The 18,254-nt window shown below is 41.7% G+C and overlaps 2 protein-coding genes across 9 annotated transcripts; one reads left to right on the top strand and one right to left on the bottom strand.

Moving 5' to 3' along the window:
- Positions 1-51: 51 nt before the first annotated feature.
- On the bottom strand, positions 52-8,031 carry setd4 (SET domain containing 4). 8 transcript variants are annotated; one of them, XM_090240515.1, is made up of 11 exons: positions 7,705-8,031; positions 7,027-7,111; positions 6,845-6,940; positions 6,691-6,728; positions 6,522-6,610; positions 5,722-6,151; positions 4,520-4,694; positions 4,160-4,244; positions 3,980-4,060; positions 2,581-2,704; positions 52-1,887 (listed from the first exon to the last, which is right to left on the bottom strand). In XM_090240515.1, the coding sequence occupies exons 2-11, from the start codon at positions 7,100-7,102 to the stop codon at positions 1,705-1,707; spliced, it is 1,377 nt and encodes a 458-aa protein (XP_090096641.1). In that variant the 5' UTR covers positions 7,103-7,111; positions 7,705-8,031; the 3' UTR covers positions 52-1,704. The 8 variants fall into 8 exon arrangements, with proteins under 8 accessions (XP_090096641.1, XP_090096647.1, XP_090096644.1 ...); XM_090240521.1 differs by having other exon boundaries at positions 5,722-6,122; positions 7,705-7,727; XM_090240518.1 differs by lacking the exon at positions 2,581-2,704 and having other exon boundaries at positions 7,705-7,780.
- cbr1 (carbonyl reductase 1) lies at positions 7,723-9,871 on the top strand. Its single transcript, XM_021608917.3, has 4 exons — positions 7,723-7,859; positions 8,227-8,508; positions 8,616-8,723; positions 9,036-9,871. Exons 2-4 carry the CDS (start codon positions 8,229-8,231, stop codon positions 9,470-9,472), a joined length of 825 nt encoding a protein of 274 aa, XP_021464592.2. The 5' UTR covers positions 7,723-7,859; positions 8,227-8,228; the 3' UTR covers positions 9,473-9,871.
- The last annotated feature ends 8,383 nt before the right edge of the window (positions 9,872-18,254 follow it).

The following is an 18,254-nucleotide window of genomic DNA, read 5'->3' as shown; positions in this document are numbered from 1 at the left end:
GGCGTTTAGTATGACACCGTAGCAAATCATTTCGCAACAGAAAACAAAACATCTGTAGAACCTACAAGTTTTATTCCGTTTGGTGCCTTACTGAACATGACCCAGCTTGAAATCTACAACTGCTTTTTGTGTGTCATTTGTGACCAGAGAAATTCTTGCTAAATGATTTAATCTAAAGGTGGGGAAACAACAATGTCCTGTTTCTGGAGGCTTTGTGGGATTGGAGAGATACCATTGTCCATCTGTACCGCTCTCTGAGGGCATATCAGAAGTGTTGAGAGACGGGTCACTTCCAAATAGTTTGTCCTTCCAGTCAACGCTCTGTTGTCAAGTGACCCTCACTGTGATTGGCCAGAGTTAACAGGGCTGCATTCAGTACATAACGTAATAGAAAGTTCAATTGAACAGAACGACCAATTGAAAAAAAACATGGCAGGGTTTGGTTGTGGGTTCAAAATGCACAGCTGTCCTTTTAAATACGTCACTCATTGCTTTAACCCACACCCTGGCAAACCCACCGACTGGCGCAAACGTATTTCAAAGTCTGTTCAAGAACATACAAGACATTTTGGGAAAATGTGTCATTCAATACAAAACTTTCTGCAATGTAGCAAATGTTAACGCACCCCTGATGTCTGAGGTCGTTGACCTATCACTAGACAGGTTTCCATTGACCCAGGTTTATTCAACAAAATCATTGCGGCGTGTAATGGAAACGGCAGATATGAGCCATTTTCTAAAGATGACCAAAAAATTAATTTCTAACTTTCTTTTCGACAAATTGACATGAACTGTTTTTTGAACAAGATTGCTGAATACTTTTAGGGTACGTGATCCACTCTACATTTAATATTAAATGCCCACTGCTTACAAAATAACAATTTTCCATCTATAAAAATAGCACAAGGATTGTCCCGACTTAATACTTCACCTTGCTTTTCTGGTTGGCTGAATGCAAGTTTCACCTTCCAATTATTTCAGTGCAAGTTTCAACATGGCACAGACTAGCCTAGGCAGCCAATATTGCCTGCCCAAAGGCGCTAGATCCGAGGCTATACGTTGGCACATGAGAATTATTAGAATATGGCAAATATTGGTCAATTGTTGCCAGGGGCACAACTTTCACTGTGGACATGTCCCCCCCCCCCCCCCTCACACACATTCTGAAATTGCATTTTTATAATTGGAATGTGATACAGAACGAGGCACTGGTGTGCTTTAGGACCATGCCGATGCCTCTGAGCGGTCAGGTAGGCTGTTTATCCAACTAGATTTAAAAAACAACATTTAATGTCCCCAACACTTCTAAAACCCAAGTTGTGCCCCTGATTATTGCATTCTATCCATGCTGGCTTTTGTGGACTACCTGAGACAAACAGATAGGTGGGAGGGCATACAGGCTGCTATTATTTTTGTTGTAAATTGTTTTTTAGGTGAGATGTCATTACATCCAGCTGCTTTTAATCTACAAAATAGTTCAATGGAAATGCACCCTAGTAGGCAATTGTCGCATCTATTTTCTATGCAAACATTAAAAAATGTTGCCCAAAAAAATAAATCACTGGACAAGTTAATGGAAACATAACTAGTGACAGTGCCCTTTTTGCTGGGACACTTCATTGCACTGATAATGAAACAGACATGGTTGTCTCCTCATAGAAGCATAGCCAGTGATCGATAAATGAAGTGATCGGTTCTGGAACGTCATACTGTTGTGCATGCTGCTCTAAGTTGTGCATGCTGTCTGCTTGGCAACAATTGTTTCTGAAGACCCTGCAGCATTTCCTGGTTAAGACCCAAAATTCCTTGCTCCTCTCGACGTAGACATTCCACAACAGCTAGCTGCTCCTTGAGAGACACGTCTGCCCTCTCTGTTAGTTGGGATATCTGGAAAAAGAGGATAAAGCCTCAACACAATTTCAAAACAAACTCTTTGTCAGATCCTAGAATCAGCACATCAGCAAAATCCTAAATAAGTTTGCTCCACTCTACGTTTGTAGGTGCAAGTATCTGTTAAAGTGGCCAATGGAGAATAACTGAAACCAATTAAACTTGAATGTTATGGATATAGCCATGGGTATCAAGTGCAACTCACAACTACGGTACCTTGTCTTCATGATTTTCTTCGCTATTCTGCTTTACTCTTTGTGCTTTTCTGTATCTGTTCTCCGCATTTCTTTCCTGTTCTCGATTGGTCTGTATTCATTTTTGTCCTCTGCTCATGAATTCTGTTTTTGTCTCCGACTTTCCTATATCCCACCTCTGTCGGTCTTCTTCATGAGTTTTTGTCCTTCTCTAATCTTCATCCTTCCTCAAGAGGCTTCAAGTGATCAGTACTATACATACTGCCTTTTTGTTAAGGGTGACAGAGTTTACAACTATTCTTTCTATTATATATTGACCTCCAAAGTTCTTGGTAATCCTGTCACCTGAGGACCATTTTTCCTGCCATTAGACCGACATCTCTTGGCTTAAGTCACACCCCCATACTTTTTCATGACACGTTTTGAGCGTCTATGGGTTTGCTTTTGGCTTTTTCTATTTTGGATTTAAATTTCAGGTCTCTTTTTCCTACGGTACCTTATTCAGAGCTCTAGTGTTGTCAACCATCAGGTAGTGACAAAGCCTAAGGGCTGCATCGACACTCCACTCCTCTCTGTCCTGGCTCACCCCCGCCCCCAAGAGGACACTCTTCCAGAAAGGGCTGAAAGACATATTCACACACTTCAAAATCATTCCAAATTTAAGCAATCTTGATCTGCGATTGGTACACACATTTCCGGACTTTTATATTTAAATAAACTACATGGCCAAATTAGTGGATTCGACCATTTCAGCCACACCCGTTGGTGACAAGTGTATACAGTTTAGCACACAGCCATGCAATCACCATAGACAAACATTGGCAGTAGAATGGCCCATACTGAAGAGCTCAATGACTTTCAACATGGTACTGTCATAGGATGCCACCTTTCCAACAAGTCAGTTTGTCAAATGTCTGCCTTGTTAGAGCTGCCCCAGTAACTAAATGCTGTTATTGTGACGCTCACTGCCATTGGATTCTGGACAGTGGAAACAAGTTGTCTGAAGTGATGAATCACACATCACCATCTGGCAGTTCGGTAGACGAATCTGGGTTTGGGAGATGCCAGGAGAATGCTACCTGCCTGAATGCATAGTGCCAACTGGGGCTGTTTTTCATAGGCCCAATAGTTACAGTAAAGGGAAAGCTTAAAATCTTAACAATGACCTTCTAGACTATTCTGTGCTTTCAACTTTGTGTCAACAGTTTTTGGAGAAGGTCCTTTACTGTTTCAGCATGACAAAGCGAGGTCCATACAGAAATGGTTTGTCGAGATCGTTGTGGAAGGACGTGACTGGCCTGCACAGAGCCCTGACCTCAACCCCATCGAACACCTTTGGGCTGATTAAGAACACTAACTGCGAGCCAGGCCTAATCGCCCAACATCAGTGCCCGACCTCACTAATGCGCACAGCTGAATGGAAGCCAGTCCCCGCAGCAATGTTCCAACATTGAATGGAAAGCCTTCCCAGAAGAGTAGAAGCTGTTTATAGCAGCAAAGGGAGGGACCAACTCCATATTAATGCCCATGATTTTGGAATGAGATGTTCGACGAGCATGTGTCCACATGCTGTGTATAGCCATTGATTCTTTATAAATGCCTCATGAGCTTAATTCAATGGTTGTACCCCATCAGAACTAAATATAAGCTTGTTTTCTTACTCCACTGTTTGTAAACAATGTAATTGTAAAACACTAGCCTCAACATGGTTTTAATATCATGGATGGTCAGTTCTTGGATCCTATTTGTTAGATTTCTCCAGCCCCACCCCTCAGCTGTTTACCTAAGCAGTGGTGGGGGCGTGACCACTTTGTTATTATTTGAACTGCAGATTACCCCTTTAAGAATGTTTTGCAGCTGCTGTTGTGTTAAAACTGAAAGATTATATTTCTTACTATTGTTCTGTCTTAAGTGACAGCAGCCTGAGGGCGGTCATCAGTCTCCAGGACGGCCCATCCAAACTAAGAGTCAAGTTTCTGTTTTAGAGAGAGAGAGGGAGCGCATGTGAACTCATGGTACTGTAAAACTGGTATCTGTACGAGACAGCAGTAAGTTGTAATGCTGATAACACTTACGCTAAAAAGTCATTTTTCTTCAGGAAGAGTAGCTTCTGTGCCAGCTGATTTATGTCTGTTATACAGACGCACTGTTGAAGGATAACTGGAAAACACACAAATAACCCCCCAAAAAAACAAGTCAATTGGCTCTATTGCTTGGAAATTGGGATAGGGACAGTGTAATAAATGCATACTAAATATTACAGCAAACATAAGGCCAAACTAACTTGAGGTGCGAGCTCTGACTTTTGCGTACATCATGCATTGATGTCAATGGAGTGCAGAACTCAAGTTAGGATTGAGACCATGAACATATAATCGTTGCTGAAAAGAACGGGTCAGTGTACCGTTTTATCCCAATAAGCTAGCCCTCCTTACCTTGGTCCACATACACCACACTGTGAGGGTTTCCAGGAGCAACAAACCCATACTCTAACAGGAGACGTTGGTTGTCATGGGGACCGTAGCAGATAAAAGCCTGCTGGAATCTCTTGCAGCCTTGGATGCTACGGATCTCATAGCACCTGCTCACATGGCTGAAGCTCGCCTTGACCTGAGGACATAGTACATTTTGATACTTCACTCTGATACCTTCAATTTGAACTGTCACCAGACAGAGAAGTCATATATATATATATATATATATATATATATTCAGATATATATCTGTATATATATATATATATATTCAGATATATATCTGAATATGCAGGCCATGGAAGAACTGGGACATTTTCATATTTCAGCAATTGTGTACATATCCTTGCGACGACATGCATTATCATGCTGAAATATGAGGTGATGGCGGAGGATGAATGGCAAGACAATGGGCCTCAGGATCTCGTAACGGTAGCTCTGTGCATTGAAATTGCCATCAATAAAATGCAATTGTGTTTGTTGTCCCTAGCTTATGCTTGCCCATATCATAACCCCACCGCCACCGAGGGACATTCTGTTTACAACGTTGGCATCAGCAAACTGCTTGCCCACATGACGCCATACACGTGGTTTGCGATTGTGAGGCCGGTTGGACGTACTACCAAATTCTCTAAAACGACGTTAGAGGCTGCTAAATGAACATTCAATTATCTGACAACAGCTCTGGTGGACATTCCTGCAGTCAGCATGCCAATGGTACACTCCCTCAAAACTTGAGACATCTTTGGCATTGTGTTGTGTGACAAAACTGCACATTTTAGAGTGGCCTTTTATTGTCCCCAGCACAAGGTGAACCTGTGTAATGATCATGCTGTTCAATCAGCTTCTTGATATGCCACACCTGTCAGGTGGATGGACTATCTTGGCAAAGGAGAAATGCTCACTAGCAGGGCATGTAAACAAATTTGTACACAAAATTTGAGACCAATAAGCTTTGTGCATTTGGAAAGTTTTGGGGATCTTATTTCAGCTCATGTAACATGGGACCAACACTTTACATGTTGCGTTTATATTTTTTGGAATCTAAACTGAATCTTGTTCCATTTCACTGCTGTTTCACTGAGCAGAATTCAGTTTGGATTCCAGGTTAGTAATGACTAAGTTGTGTGTTCCTACATTGTAGGTGCACTCACTGCTCTCACCTGTATGGCTGGGCAGTGGTTGAGCAGGTCCAGGTAGGGGGCTAAGGCATACACATTTCTCTCCCTGGACATGTAGGGGGTGTGTTGGTGCTCCATGTACACAGTGCGCGTGTTCACACTGCACCATGCCCAGCGCAGTGCATCATACGTGAACACACTCTCCACGGGCTGACTGAAGAGAGGCTGGAGGGAGCTGAAGAAGTCCAACGAAGAGGAGTGCAGCTCCTGAACCATGGCTCTCTGCTCCAGGGCCTTCCCACTCAGACTCCCCGGCAGCAGGTCGATGACCTCATCTGAGAAGTAAGCAGGGCACGTGTATTTTTGGGGCAGGACGTCGATGTAGGGCTTCCATTCTGCACGTTGGCCAAAATGTCTCTCAGAGATGAGGAAAGCACAGAGGGCTAAGAGAGGAGACACAGGCGGTTTCCATCTAGGAGAGGATTTAATTAAACATATCAACAAACTAGAAATATAAATATTTTTTTTTTTTTTAACCAGAGTTTTGTATTTGAACCGGACTTGAACATCAAGTTCTCAGCAGAGAACATTTTAAATGGAACCCGTTAACTCTAAACTCTGCAACGTGATGTAAAAGCTGTCGAGTTCTGTTTAGTTCTGGAGTTAATTATTTTGAAGCAGGGTAGTAGAGAGAAATGCCTATTAACTACAACTTCCGTTTAAGAGCAGTTTTTACATCAAGTTGCAGAGCATTGAGTAAACGGTTTCCACCGCAAAAATGTTTCTACTGTGTGTGACTAATGAATACGCCCCTGGTGTGTGTGATGCTGTTTGTATGTTACCTTTCTATGTATTCACCAATGTAGCTCCTTAGAACAGTAGAGGTAGTTAAAAGGCATTTTTCTGGTAAGGAGATCACCAAATCCTCAGCCTAAAGTCAATCATAACAAGAGTTTGAAGGCGTACTGGAACCAAATTGGTATTTTAAGTAAAGACAGGTATTCTCATAACCTTGATAGGCTGTAAGGTCATCAGTCCACGTCCAGTGTCTGTAAAGAAAAATAAGACAAAGCTGCTGGTCAGAAATGTATGAAGAATAGAAGACAACCCTGTATCCAGAATGTATGGCGATTTGGCATGCATCTTGGCTCTGAAGGATTTCTACCTGAGAAGTGTGCAGGTACTAGAAGCTTGGAGCTGAAGCCTCTCTGTTGCAGCCATCTTCTTAGAGCCACAAACTGTGGTTCATGAGATAGTGTCACTGGAGAGGTAACAAATAGCACAAGGTAAGGCTAAGAAACATGAACCCAATTTGAGAATTGAGGTTGTGACAGTAATGATTTGCACCAGACTGAACAGTTGTTTCTCTGCACTCCCGTTGCCTCTTCTTTCTCGCCCTTCTCCCATGTTGCTTCCTCGTCATGTTGATGGGCTTTGATGGGAAATCAGATCCATAGACATTCGTATTAACTGGCAAACTCCGTGTTCTAATGTTGATAATAATCTCATTCATGCCTCACTGTCATGGTTATGTTGTTTAACTGTAAACATGTAGGTTTGATGTTCGTGGGTAGCTAATGCTGTTGCTAAACCCGTTTTGACATGAGTCATATATAACGTTAGTATATCATATGTCCAAGAAATAAACGACCTAACCTAACCTAACTACTTTTGCGTTTATCCAACTGTTTGACCAAGCAAGCAGCATGTGGTCATGGCTAGAGGAGATGCAGTTTGTCAAATTTAGGTCTAAAGGTGTTTTTTTTTTCTTATTTTTGAGTGCATTTTAGCTAACCGTTTTCCTAACCTTAACCTAATCGTCCTAACCTGCAGCGTAAATTCTAACCTGCTACGAGAAGTCAATTCTGATACAAACTGCATCCCATCTAGTCAAAACCAGTGGGGTCACAAGTATCTCTGTGGGCTCTCTCTATCCGTCTATTGAAGTATGTTAAAATACAATTATAATAGCATAGACAGTTATAATTGTGTAAAAAATGATTTTGTAATTCAGCGCATGCTCACCCGGATCTACATTTTAGTTTGTTATTCCGGTTCTGCGCAGTAGGCTGTTATTGTTACGGAAGCCAGGAAGTAGACTGAAGCGTGTCAACCTCAGTGGTTTGAAGCCAGTTCTGTGACAGTACTGTACGACACGTCAAGAGTACCCCCACTCTAAAGTAAGTACATCAAAACTGCTGTACCATCGACTAATTTAACTGCTTCTGTTTTAGAGTAGTCACTTGAATTTAGAACACAACTAACTAACGTTAGCAAATTAGAACATATCGCTAGTTTGAGCAGCAAAGCGCTCTAGAGTTGTCAGTCAGAAAATGGTTCTCTGCCTGGAGTGTATTCATTAGTCGGATTCCGTTGCAAAAATGTTTTCCCATGGAAACCGTGTAGCTACGATAAACGAAACACGTTTTGCAACGCAAACGAGAGTTTCTATTGGACAAATCCAGGTCCTCATAACGTTTTTCAACGGAATCTGGCTAATGAATACACCTCTGGTATAATCTAATTCTCTCGAACTTTGCATTTCAGGTATGCCAAAAGTTGCACTGGTGACTGGTTCCAATAAGGGGATTGGATTTGCAATTGTGCGGTCGCTTTGCAAGCAATTCAATGGTGATGTTTTCCTCAGTGGCCGGGATGCTGGCCGTGGCACAGCGGCTGTGGAGAGCCTGAATTCTGAAGGGCTGAAACCCCTCTTCCAACAGCTTGACATCGACAACCCAGAAAGTGTGCGGGCGGCCCGAGATTTCTTCAATGAGAAATACGGTGGCCTTGATGTGCTCATTAACAATGCTGGGATTGCCTTTAAAAGTATGGAAATAAGTTGATCAATTGTAATAGCTACTATGATTGGCTATAATGATGCTTGCTATATGATGCCCCTTTGATCTGAGAGACGACTGATGTTTATTTTACAGATGCTGATACTACACCCTTTGGAACCCAAGCTGAGGTGACTCTCAAAACAAACTTCTTTGCCACAAGAGACATGTGCAATGAGTTTCTCCCCATCATCAAACCAGGAGGTAATACTGTTAGAACAAGCCAACTGACAGCTGGAACACTGATGCATAGCAATAGATTTTAGAGCCTATCCCCTGGAACAGAGGGACCTTTTATGATCACACATCATTGTGTTTTATCACTTTCAGAACAATGATGTCCTATGACCATACACAATCTCGGACCCTGTGTTTTTCCTGTGCCACAGAACCTCACAACCACATTACCCGCCCTCTCTCATAGTCGTAGGGTTATTTTGCTGTGTCAATTGGCAGTAGATACCGTAACTGTTTATTTTACTAACAACACAGTTGTTTGTGTCTCTCTGTCCTCAGGGAGGGTGGTGAACGTGTCTAGTGTTATGAGCTCCATCGCCCTGAACCGCTGCAGCCCTGAACTCCAGGCCCGGTTCCGCAGCAATGACATCACAGAGGAGGAGCTGGTGGGGCTGATGGAGAGGTTTGTCCAGGAGGCCCAGGCAGGGGCGCACTCCCAGGGGGGCTGGCCCGACACAGCCTACGGGGTGTCCAAAACAGGCCTCACCGTGCTCTCCAGGATCCACGCCCGCAAGCTGAGGCATGAGAGACCAGCTGACCAGATCCTTCTGAATGCGTGCTGCCCGGGCTGGGTGAGGACCGATATGGCTGGGCCCACCGCCACCAAGTCACCTGACGAGGGCGCCATCACCCCCGTTTACCTGGCCCTGCTTCCTGCGGGGGCTGGGGAGCCGCAGGGACAGTTTGTGATGGACAAGAAGGTCCATCCGTGGTGAGGATTAGGTTATCGAGTAATGTGTGTATTCTGGAGGGGTTTAGAGTCTGGTTCTTATCTGTTGGAATGTGGGTTAAATGCACCGTATACATTGGAAGGGACAACATCACAGGAAAATGCAGGAATGTTGATTTTTGGTAACACAAATGTGTAAACCCAGGTGTGTGTTTGTTTATCCAATCTCACTCTAATAGTGTTTTTCAGGTCAATGGAATTAACCATGTTTTTAGCACCTACGTATGATATTGTATTCAACATTTTACAAACAACTTATTTTCACACAATCAGGTGGGCTCTGTTTAGCAAAAAAATTGTTTAGCATGTTTTGGCATTAATGTGTCACATCAGTTTGCAAACAATGTAATTTCATAATAATTTAGTTAATAAAGCTGCATACAAACTTGGTCTTTTTTTTGCTTTCTTTAGTAAAGGCAGCTCCAAGATGCAGGTGTTTCAGCCTAGCTCAGTGCTTTCTGTGGTGTTAAGGCAGGCAGCGGAAAATATGGAGCGTATGGGGTTGGTAATGTTCTCTAGTTGCACCGTGATTGGTTCAGTGTTATAAAAAGTGTTGAAACTGGTGTAAAACAACAAAGTAAAAAGACTCAAAAACAAAACAGGTAGGTCAGGATTTTACAACTCGATGTTAGATGGTTCTGCACCATTAAAGTAGTCTGGGCCAGGATAAACTGTATACCAAGGTTTGTTTTTCTTTAAAAATGGTCACATAATGGCTCGAAGCCCGTAACAAAAGGGACACAACATAAGGAATAACAAAAATATATTTAATAACTGAAGTAACCTATATACAATGGTGTATGTAGCCAGTAGTGTGAGTGTTTACATGCATAGATGTGATAATGACTAGTGTTGAAAGGTGCCCAAGCAACCAATCCAATCAACAATGTGTCTGCATGGAGAAAGCCTCCTCAATGAATGGGAAAGAGGTATTTATCCCAGAATTCACCTGGGCCCAGGTGTGTCCCATTTCGCTGACGACCCTCCCGGCTCCACCCATCGACATCCTATTAAGGAAAACAAGAGCAAAGAGTGACAGATGGTCATCACAACAACCATTACAACTTCAGCTAACTTTAGCCACCACTAGCTAACAATCAATATACAGTGGGGCAAAAAAGTATTTAGTCAGCCACCAATTGTGCAAGTTCTCCCGCTTAAAAAGATGAGAGAGGCCTGTAATTTTCATCATAGGTACACTTCAACTATGACAGACAAAATGGGGGGGGGGAAATCCAGAAAATCACATTGTAGGATTTTTTATGAATTTATTTGCAAATTATGTTGGAAAATAAGTATTTTGTCAATAACAAAAGTTTCTCAATGCTTTGTTATATACCCTTTGGCAATGACAGAGGTCAAACGTTTTCAGTAAGTCTTCACAAGGTTTTCACACACTTGCTGGTATTTTGGCCCATTCCTCCATGCAGCTTTCCTCTAGAGCAGCGACGTTTTGGGGCTGTTGCTGGGCAACACGGACTTTCAACTCCCTTGAGATCTGGAGACTGGCTAGGCCACTCCAGGACCTTGAAATGCTTCTTACGAAGCCACTCCTTCGTTGCCTGGGCGGTGTGTTTGGGATCATTGTCATGCTGAAAGACCCAGCCATGTTTCATCTTCAATGCCCTTGCTGATGGAAGGAGGTTTTCACTCAAAATCTCACGATACATGGCCCCATTCATTCTTTCCTTTACACGGATCAGTCGTCCTGGTCCCTTTGCAGAAAAACAGCCCCAAAGCATGATGTTTCCACCCCCATGCTTCACAGTAGGTATGGTGTTCTTTGGATGCAACTCAGCATTCTTTGTCCTCCAAACACGACAAGTTGAGTTTTTACCAAAAATTTATATTTTGGTTTCATCTGACCATATGACATTCTCCCAATCTTCTTCTGGGTCATCCAAATGCTCTCTAGCAAACTTCAGACGGGCCTGGACATGTACTGGCTTAAGCAGGTGGACACGTTTGGCACTGCAGGATTTGAGTCCCTGGCGGCGTAGTGTGTTACTGATGGTAGGCTTTGTTACTTTGGTCCCAGCTCTCTGCAGGTCATTCACTAGGTCCCCCCGTGTGGTTCTGGTATTTTTGCTCACCGTTCTTGTGATCATTTTGACCCCACGGGGTGAGATCTTGCATGGAGCCCCAGATCGAGGGAGATTATCAGTGGTCTTGTTTGTCTTCCATTTCCTAATAATTGCTCCCACAGTTGATTTCTTCGAACCAAGCTGCTTACCTATTGCAGATTCAGTCGTCCCAGCCTGGTGCAGGTCTACAATTTTGTTTCTGGTGTCCTTTGACAGCTCTTTGGTCTTGGCCATAGTGGAGTTTGGAGTGTGACTGTTTGAGGTTGTGGACAGGTGTCTTTTATACTGATAACAAGTTCAAACAGGTGCCATTAATACAGGTAACGAGTGGAGGACAGAGGAGCCTCTTAAAGAAGAAGTTACAGGTCTATGAGAGCCAGAAATCTTGCTTGTTTGTAGGTGACCAAATACTTATTTTCCACCATAATTTGCAAATAAATTCATTAAAAATCCTACAATGTGATTTTCTGGATTTTTTTCTCTCATTTTGTCTGTCATAGTTGAAGTGTACCTATGATGAAAATTACAGGCCTCATCTTTTTAAGTAGGAGAACTTGCACACTTGGTGGCTGACTAAATACTTTTTTGCCCCACTGTAAGTGAATGGGGCACGTACAGTGTCTTCAGAAACTATTCATACCGCTTGACTTGTTCCACATTTTGTTGTGTTACAGCTTGAATTCTAAATATATTTAATCTTGTATTTTCACACAATACCCTATAATGAAAAACTTTCAACAAATTTATTGAAAATGAAATACAGAAATGTCAAATTTGAGGTTTACATACACTTAGGTTGGAGTCATTAAAACTTGATTTTCAACCACTCCACAAATTTCTTGTTAACAAACTATAGTTTTGGCAAGTCGGTTAAAACATCTACTTTGTGCATGACAGAAGTCATTTTTCCAACAATTGATCAGACAGATTATTTCACTTATAATTCACTGTATCACAATTCAAGTGGGTCAGAAGTTTACATACACTAAGTTGACTGTGCCTTTAAACAGCTTGGAAAATTCCAGAAAATTATATAATGGCTTTAGAAGCTTCTAACAGGCTAATTGACATCATTTGAGTCAATTGGAGGTGTTCCTCTGGTTGTATTTCATGGCCTACCTTCAAACTCAGTGCCTCTTTGCTTGACATCATAGGAATATCAAAAGAAATCAGCCAAGACCTCAGAAAATAATTGTAGACCTCCACAAGTCTGGTTCACCCCTGGGAGCAAATTTCCAAACGCCTGAAGGTACCACATTCATCTGTACAAACAATAGTTTGCAAGTATGGGACCACGCAGCCATCATACTGCTCAGGAAGGAGAAATGTTCTGTCTCCTAGAGATGAACGTACTTTAGTGCGAAAAGTGCAAATCAATCCCAGAACAACAGCAAAGGACCTTGTGAAGATGCTGTAGGAAACAGGTACAAACCTATCTATATCCACAGTAAAACTAGTCCTATATCGACATAACCTGAAAGGCCGCTCAGCAAGGAAGAAGCCACTGCTGGTGCACCTCACAAAATATATGGCATCATGAGGGAGGGAAATGATGTGGATATATTGAAGCAACATCTCAAGACATCAGCCAGGAAGTTAAAGCTTGGTCGCAAATGGGTCTTCCAAATGGACAATGACCCCAAGAATACTTCCAAAGTTGTGGCAAAATGGCTTAAGGACAACAAAGTCAAGGTATTGGAGTGGCCATCACAAAGCCCTGACCTCAATCCTATAAAATGTGTGGGCAGAACTGAAAAAGCATTTGCGAGCAAGGAGGCCTACAAACCTGACTCACTTACACCAGCTCTGTCATGAGGAATGCGCCAAAATTCACCCAACTTATTGTGGGGAGCTTGTGGAAGGCTACCCGAAACGTTTGACCAAAGTTAAACAATTTAAAGCAATGCTACCAAATACTAATTGAGTGTATGTAAACTTCTGACCCACTAGGAATGTGATGAAAGAAAAATAAAAGCTGAAATAAATTATATTTATTATTTATTAACTATTATTCAGACATTTCACATTCTTAAAATAAAGTGGTGATCCTAACTGGCCTAAGACGGGTTGTTTTTTACTAGGATTAAATGTCCGGAATTGTAAAAAACTGAGTTTAAATGTATTTGGCTAAGGTGCATGTAAACTTCCGACTTCAACTGTAAGTATTCACACCCCTTTGCTATGACACTCCAAATTGAGCTCAGATGCATCCAATTTCCTATGATCATCCTTGATATGTGGCCAATTCAATTGTTTGGACATGATTTAGAAAGAAAGACACCTGTCTATATAAGGTCCCACAGTTGATAGTGCATGTCAGGGTGAGAGCAGGAAGACATGGTGCCGGGGGGGAAATGGCGGATGCAGATGTTCTATTTGAATCAGCTGGCATGTATTTAGGTAATATGAGATTCCCTGTGAGAGCCTTCATGCCCAAACGGGGGAGTATTACAGTATAAGCAGGTTGAATCTAAAAGCTGCAATTGTGGTGAACATGGACCCGAATATCTGAAGGAGACAGAGGTGTCAAGAATAAGGGCTGCTATCCAGAGGCGGTGAGAGTGGAAGAAAAGGAGTGAAGTTGAAGAAGTAATGGTAGTAGGAGTAGATGAGACACCAGATTATGTTCCTTGTCAACAGAGGGATCCTGACATGTTGCGTGTGAAGAAGGTGGACTTTGTGGCATTTATTACTTTGGTTATCAACTGCACAGTGGAGCGCAGTGGTCTCCATCATTTGGAAATTGAAATAAATATGGAGCTACCCAGACTCTGCCTAGAGCTGGCCATCTGACCAAGCTGAGCAACCGGGCAAGAAGGACCTTGGTCAGGGAGGTGACCAACAACCCAATGACCACTCTGACAAAACTACAGAGTTCCTTGGCTGAGATGAGAGAACCTGCCAGAAGGACAACCGTTCCAGACAGCATTTCAACAATCTGGGCTTTATGGGAGAGTGGCCAGACAGAAACCACTCCTGAGAAAAAGGCACATGACCTGGAGTTTGCAAAAAGGCACGAGAAAGTCTGAGCATAATACAAAAGATTGTGGTCTGATGATACAAAAATGTAACTCTTTGTCCTGAATGAAAAGAGCTATGTCTGGAGAAAAACTTGGCACAGCTCATCACCCATCTATCACCATCCCTACCATGAAGCACAGTGGTGGTAGCAACGTGATATGGAGATGCTTTTCAGAGTCAGGGACTGAGAGACTAGTAAGGATAGAGGGAACAATGAATGGAGCCAAATAGTGCAATCAACCTTAGACTGGGGAAGATGTATGTTCCAACAGGACCAGCTAACAGCCAAAGCAACGCTGGAATGACTTCAGAACAAGAATGTGAAAGTCCTGGAGTGGCCCAGCCAAAAGTCCAGACAATCTTTGGAAAGACGAAGATTGGGGATCGCAAGTGAACAGCAATCTAACTTAACAGAGTTTGAGAAAATCCCCAAATCCAGATGTGTAATGCTGATAGACATACCCAAGATGACACAAAGCTGTAATCGTCTCCAAAGGTGCATCTCCAAAGTATTGACTCGGGTGTGAATGCTTATGTAAATTAGATATTGCTGTATTTAATTTGATACATTTGCAAAAATGTCTTAACTTGTTTTCACTGTCATGTGGTTTTGTGTAGATGGGTGAGGGAGGAAAAAAAACAGTAATCCATTTTGAATTCAGGCTCTAACACAAAATGTTGAATAAGTAAATGATACATTATTGGTCATAAAACCATCGTTGCCTTAGTATTTAGGTCTGGTGGTATAGGTTTTAATGGGCTGCTTGTCTTAGGTAAAATATATCGAACAAAAATATAAAAACGCAACATGAAACAATTTCAAAGATTTTGCTGAGTTACAATTCATATGAGGAAATCAGTCAATTGAAATAAATTCATTAGGCCCTAATCTATGGATTTTACATGACTCGGAATACACATAAGCATCTATTGGCCACAGATGCCTTTAAAAAAAATGGGCCTCAGGATCGCATCACGGCATTTCAGTGCATTGAAATTACCATCGATAAAATGCAATTGTTTTCTGTGTCCGTAGCTTATGCCTGCCCATACCATAACCCCACCATGGGGCACTCTGTTCACAATGTTGACATCAGCAAACGGCTCGCCCACACAATGCCATCCACATGGTCTGCGGTTGTACTGCCAAATTCTCTAAAATGACATTGGAGGTGGCTAATGGTAGAGAAATTAACATTATATTCTCTGGCGGACATTCCAGCAGTCATCATGCCAATTGCATGCTCCCTCAACTTGAGACATCTGTGGCATTATGTTATGTGACAAAACTGCACATTTTAGAGTGGCCTTTTATTGTCCCTAGAACAAGGAACACCTGTGTAATGATCATACTGTTTAATCAGCTTCTTGATATGCCACACCTGTCAATTGGATGGATTATTTTGGCAAATGAGAAATGCTCACTAACAGGGATGTAAACAAATTTCCACACTAGATTTGAGAGAAATAGCCTTTTTGTTCATCTGGAAAATGTTGGGGATTTTATTGTTCAGTGTAGTAGTTTTGAGCCTGGAATAAGAGGATAGAATTACAGAAACGCCCAAAGATGATGGCAATGGTAGGTCTATGTTCATTCATATGGTGCTCTGGTCATCTCATCTCGTAATCTCGCAAAGAATGACTCCACCGGTGGAGGCTTCTGAGGGGAGGAAGGCTCATAGTAAATGGATGGACCGGAATTAATGGAATGGTATCAAACACGTGGCTTCCATGTGTTTGATAACATTCCATGTTCTCCATTCCAGCCATTATAATGAGCCGTCCTCCCCTCAGCAGCCTCCGCTGATTATTGTAGTTATGGAAATGTCGACGAATACCTTCAGAAGTAGACAAACATGTACTGGGTTATTGTTTATGGTTTAAAATTGTATAAGATGATTTGGGCATGAAATTGAATAGGCTACAGTGCTCATCATAAGTATTCACCCCTTTGGAATTCTTCACATTTGTTTGTGTTACACAGTGAGATTTGAGATGGATTTGATTTGCCATTTTTTTTGTCAATCTACACAAAACACTCATGTCAAAGCTGAAAAATAAAAATATAAACAATAACATGACTTAATTAACCACTAACAACGCACATAAATTAGCTAGGTATTCACCCACCTGAGTCAATCAGTACATGTTATAAACACCTTTTGGCAGCAATTACAGCTTTGAGTTATTTTGAGTAAGGGCCAGATTCCGACCCGGGTTATGCACTTTTCTCTCTATGCTTATTCTGACATTGATTTTAAGCGTTTTGAGGTGGAGCTCAAATGAATGAAAGTGTGGCGGAGGTGTTTCTACAGATAGACTGTATTCTGACCTTGATTTAACTCCCTAATAATTCCGGTAGAATTAAGACCATCCTCCATGCACTGTCATTGACAATTTGATCATCTCGATTGATAAGAGCTCGGTAAATTAGTAATCAGTTTGGAAAGGGGGATTGTAAATACACATAGCAATTGTTTTAGATGATCCCTGTGAAACCAGACATATTGAAGAAAACTGAAAATCATATAAACATGACATGTATTGCGGCCCCTTGTCCACAGTGAACATGGATATAAATAGCTAGCTGTGCCATTATTCCGAAATCGATTTGTGTGCCATCATAATTTGCTTGGATGAAATTTGTAGACCCAAGCTATAGGCTTCTGTAGGACTGAACCTGTCAATTTGACGTAAGCGCATTAAAATGTTTTAATTATATACCCGGGCTTTTCTCCGTTTTATTTTAAAAGTCGTCGTGAACCGGCTCCACTATCGAGAGCCACCGTCAGTAATACCCAGATACATTTATTTTCGCATCATTCCATTCCGTATCATTCCATTCCGTTTACCTTTCTTTCCTCTGTTACGTCCTTGTAAATGAATTAGTGGATTATAAAAGGCTAACGTTGTGCAATAATTTCGGGCATGTAGCCTATTTGAATCATCATGGAACTCACGTAGCAGGTTAAATCGGGAGCCTGAAGCACGGTTCACGACGATTTGACCATTGTCCATGATCAGTGAGAATTAGGGTAGATTTATAGGATTATTGTTCAACCCCCATTGTACACATTTTTTCCACCTTCCAATATTTCATGGATTTAATTTTAATCTAACAATTTTCCGGATTAATCAAACCACTGTATTTTTGATTGGTGTAATATACAGTATTTCGTGCGTAAAGGATCTCTAAACGGTTCTATTAATGATTCATACATACTTTCCTAACCCTAAAATGTGCCTAAATAGTCTACAAAATCAGAGTATTTTTAACTACCAGTTGGTGCTGAAAATGCATGGATTGGTTTCTTTCATAGAGTACCACAGTATGAGTCATAACACCCATAAAACCTAGCAGTCAAACAGGGAAATGGTTCCATTCGTTTTTCCACCAATCATTTTTCCCATAGGGGATTTTAGAAACTTTTAAATTAAGGACTGTGTTTTGTGCTTACCCTGGTGTGACCTTTTGATAACCATGTACATCTCTATAGGACAAGGTGACTTTTATCAATATATTCACCTGTATTTACCCCCCTCCCTCCCCCAAAATGAAACGTTAATTAGCTGCTAATGTGGCTATCATAAAGAACTACAAATGCCATGATGATCTGTACGAGAAGGCCGAATCAAGGCTTAGTTAAGAATCTCTGGATTAAC

This window comes from Oncorhynchus mykiss, chromosome 7, assembly GCF_057628025.1.
Source record: "Oncorhynchus mykiss isolate SJ-2025 chromosome 7, ASM5762802v1, whole genome shotgun sequence".
Classification (NCBI taxonomy): domain Eukaryota; kingdom Metazoa; phylum Chordata; class Actinopteri; order Salmoniformes; family Salmonidae; genus Oncorhynchus; species Oncorhynchus mykiss.
This window is presented reverse-complemented; position numbering and strand designations above follow the sequence as displayed.

Excerpts from the sequence above, each read along its gene's own strand:
- setd4 (XM_021608912.3), bottom strand. The coding sequence starts at position 7,192 with ATGAATGAGATTATTATCAACATTAGAACACGGAGTTTGCCAGTTAAT. Across the intron at positions 4,245-4,519 it reads TGTGGTGTATGTGGACCAAG|TTATCCTTCAACAGTGCGTC; the intron begins GTAAGGAGGGCT and ends TGTGTTTTCCAG. Across the intron at positions 1,888-2,580 it reads ACACTAGAGCTCTGAATAAG|ATATCCCAACTAACAGAGAG; the intron begins GTACCGTAGGAA and ends CTCTTTTTCCAG.
- cbr1 (XM_021608917.3), top strand. The coding sequence starts at position 8,229 with ATGCCAAAAGTTGCACTGGTGACTGGTTCCAATAAGGGGATTGGATTT. Across the intron at positions 8,509-8,615 it reads TGCTGGGATTGCCTTTAAAA|ATGCTGATACTACACCCTTT; the intron begins GTATGGAAATAA and ends TTTATTTTACAG. Across the intron at positions 8,724-9,035 it reads CCCCATCATCAAACCAGGAG|GGAGGGTGGTGAACGTGTCT; the intron begins GTAATACTGTTA and ends CTCTGTCCTCAG.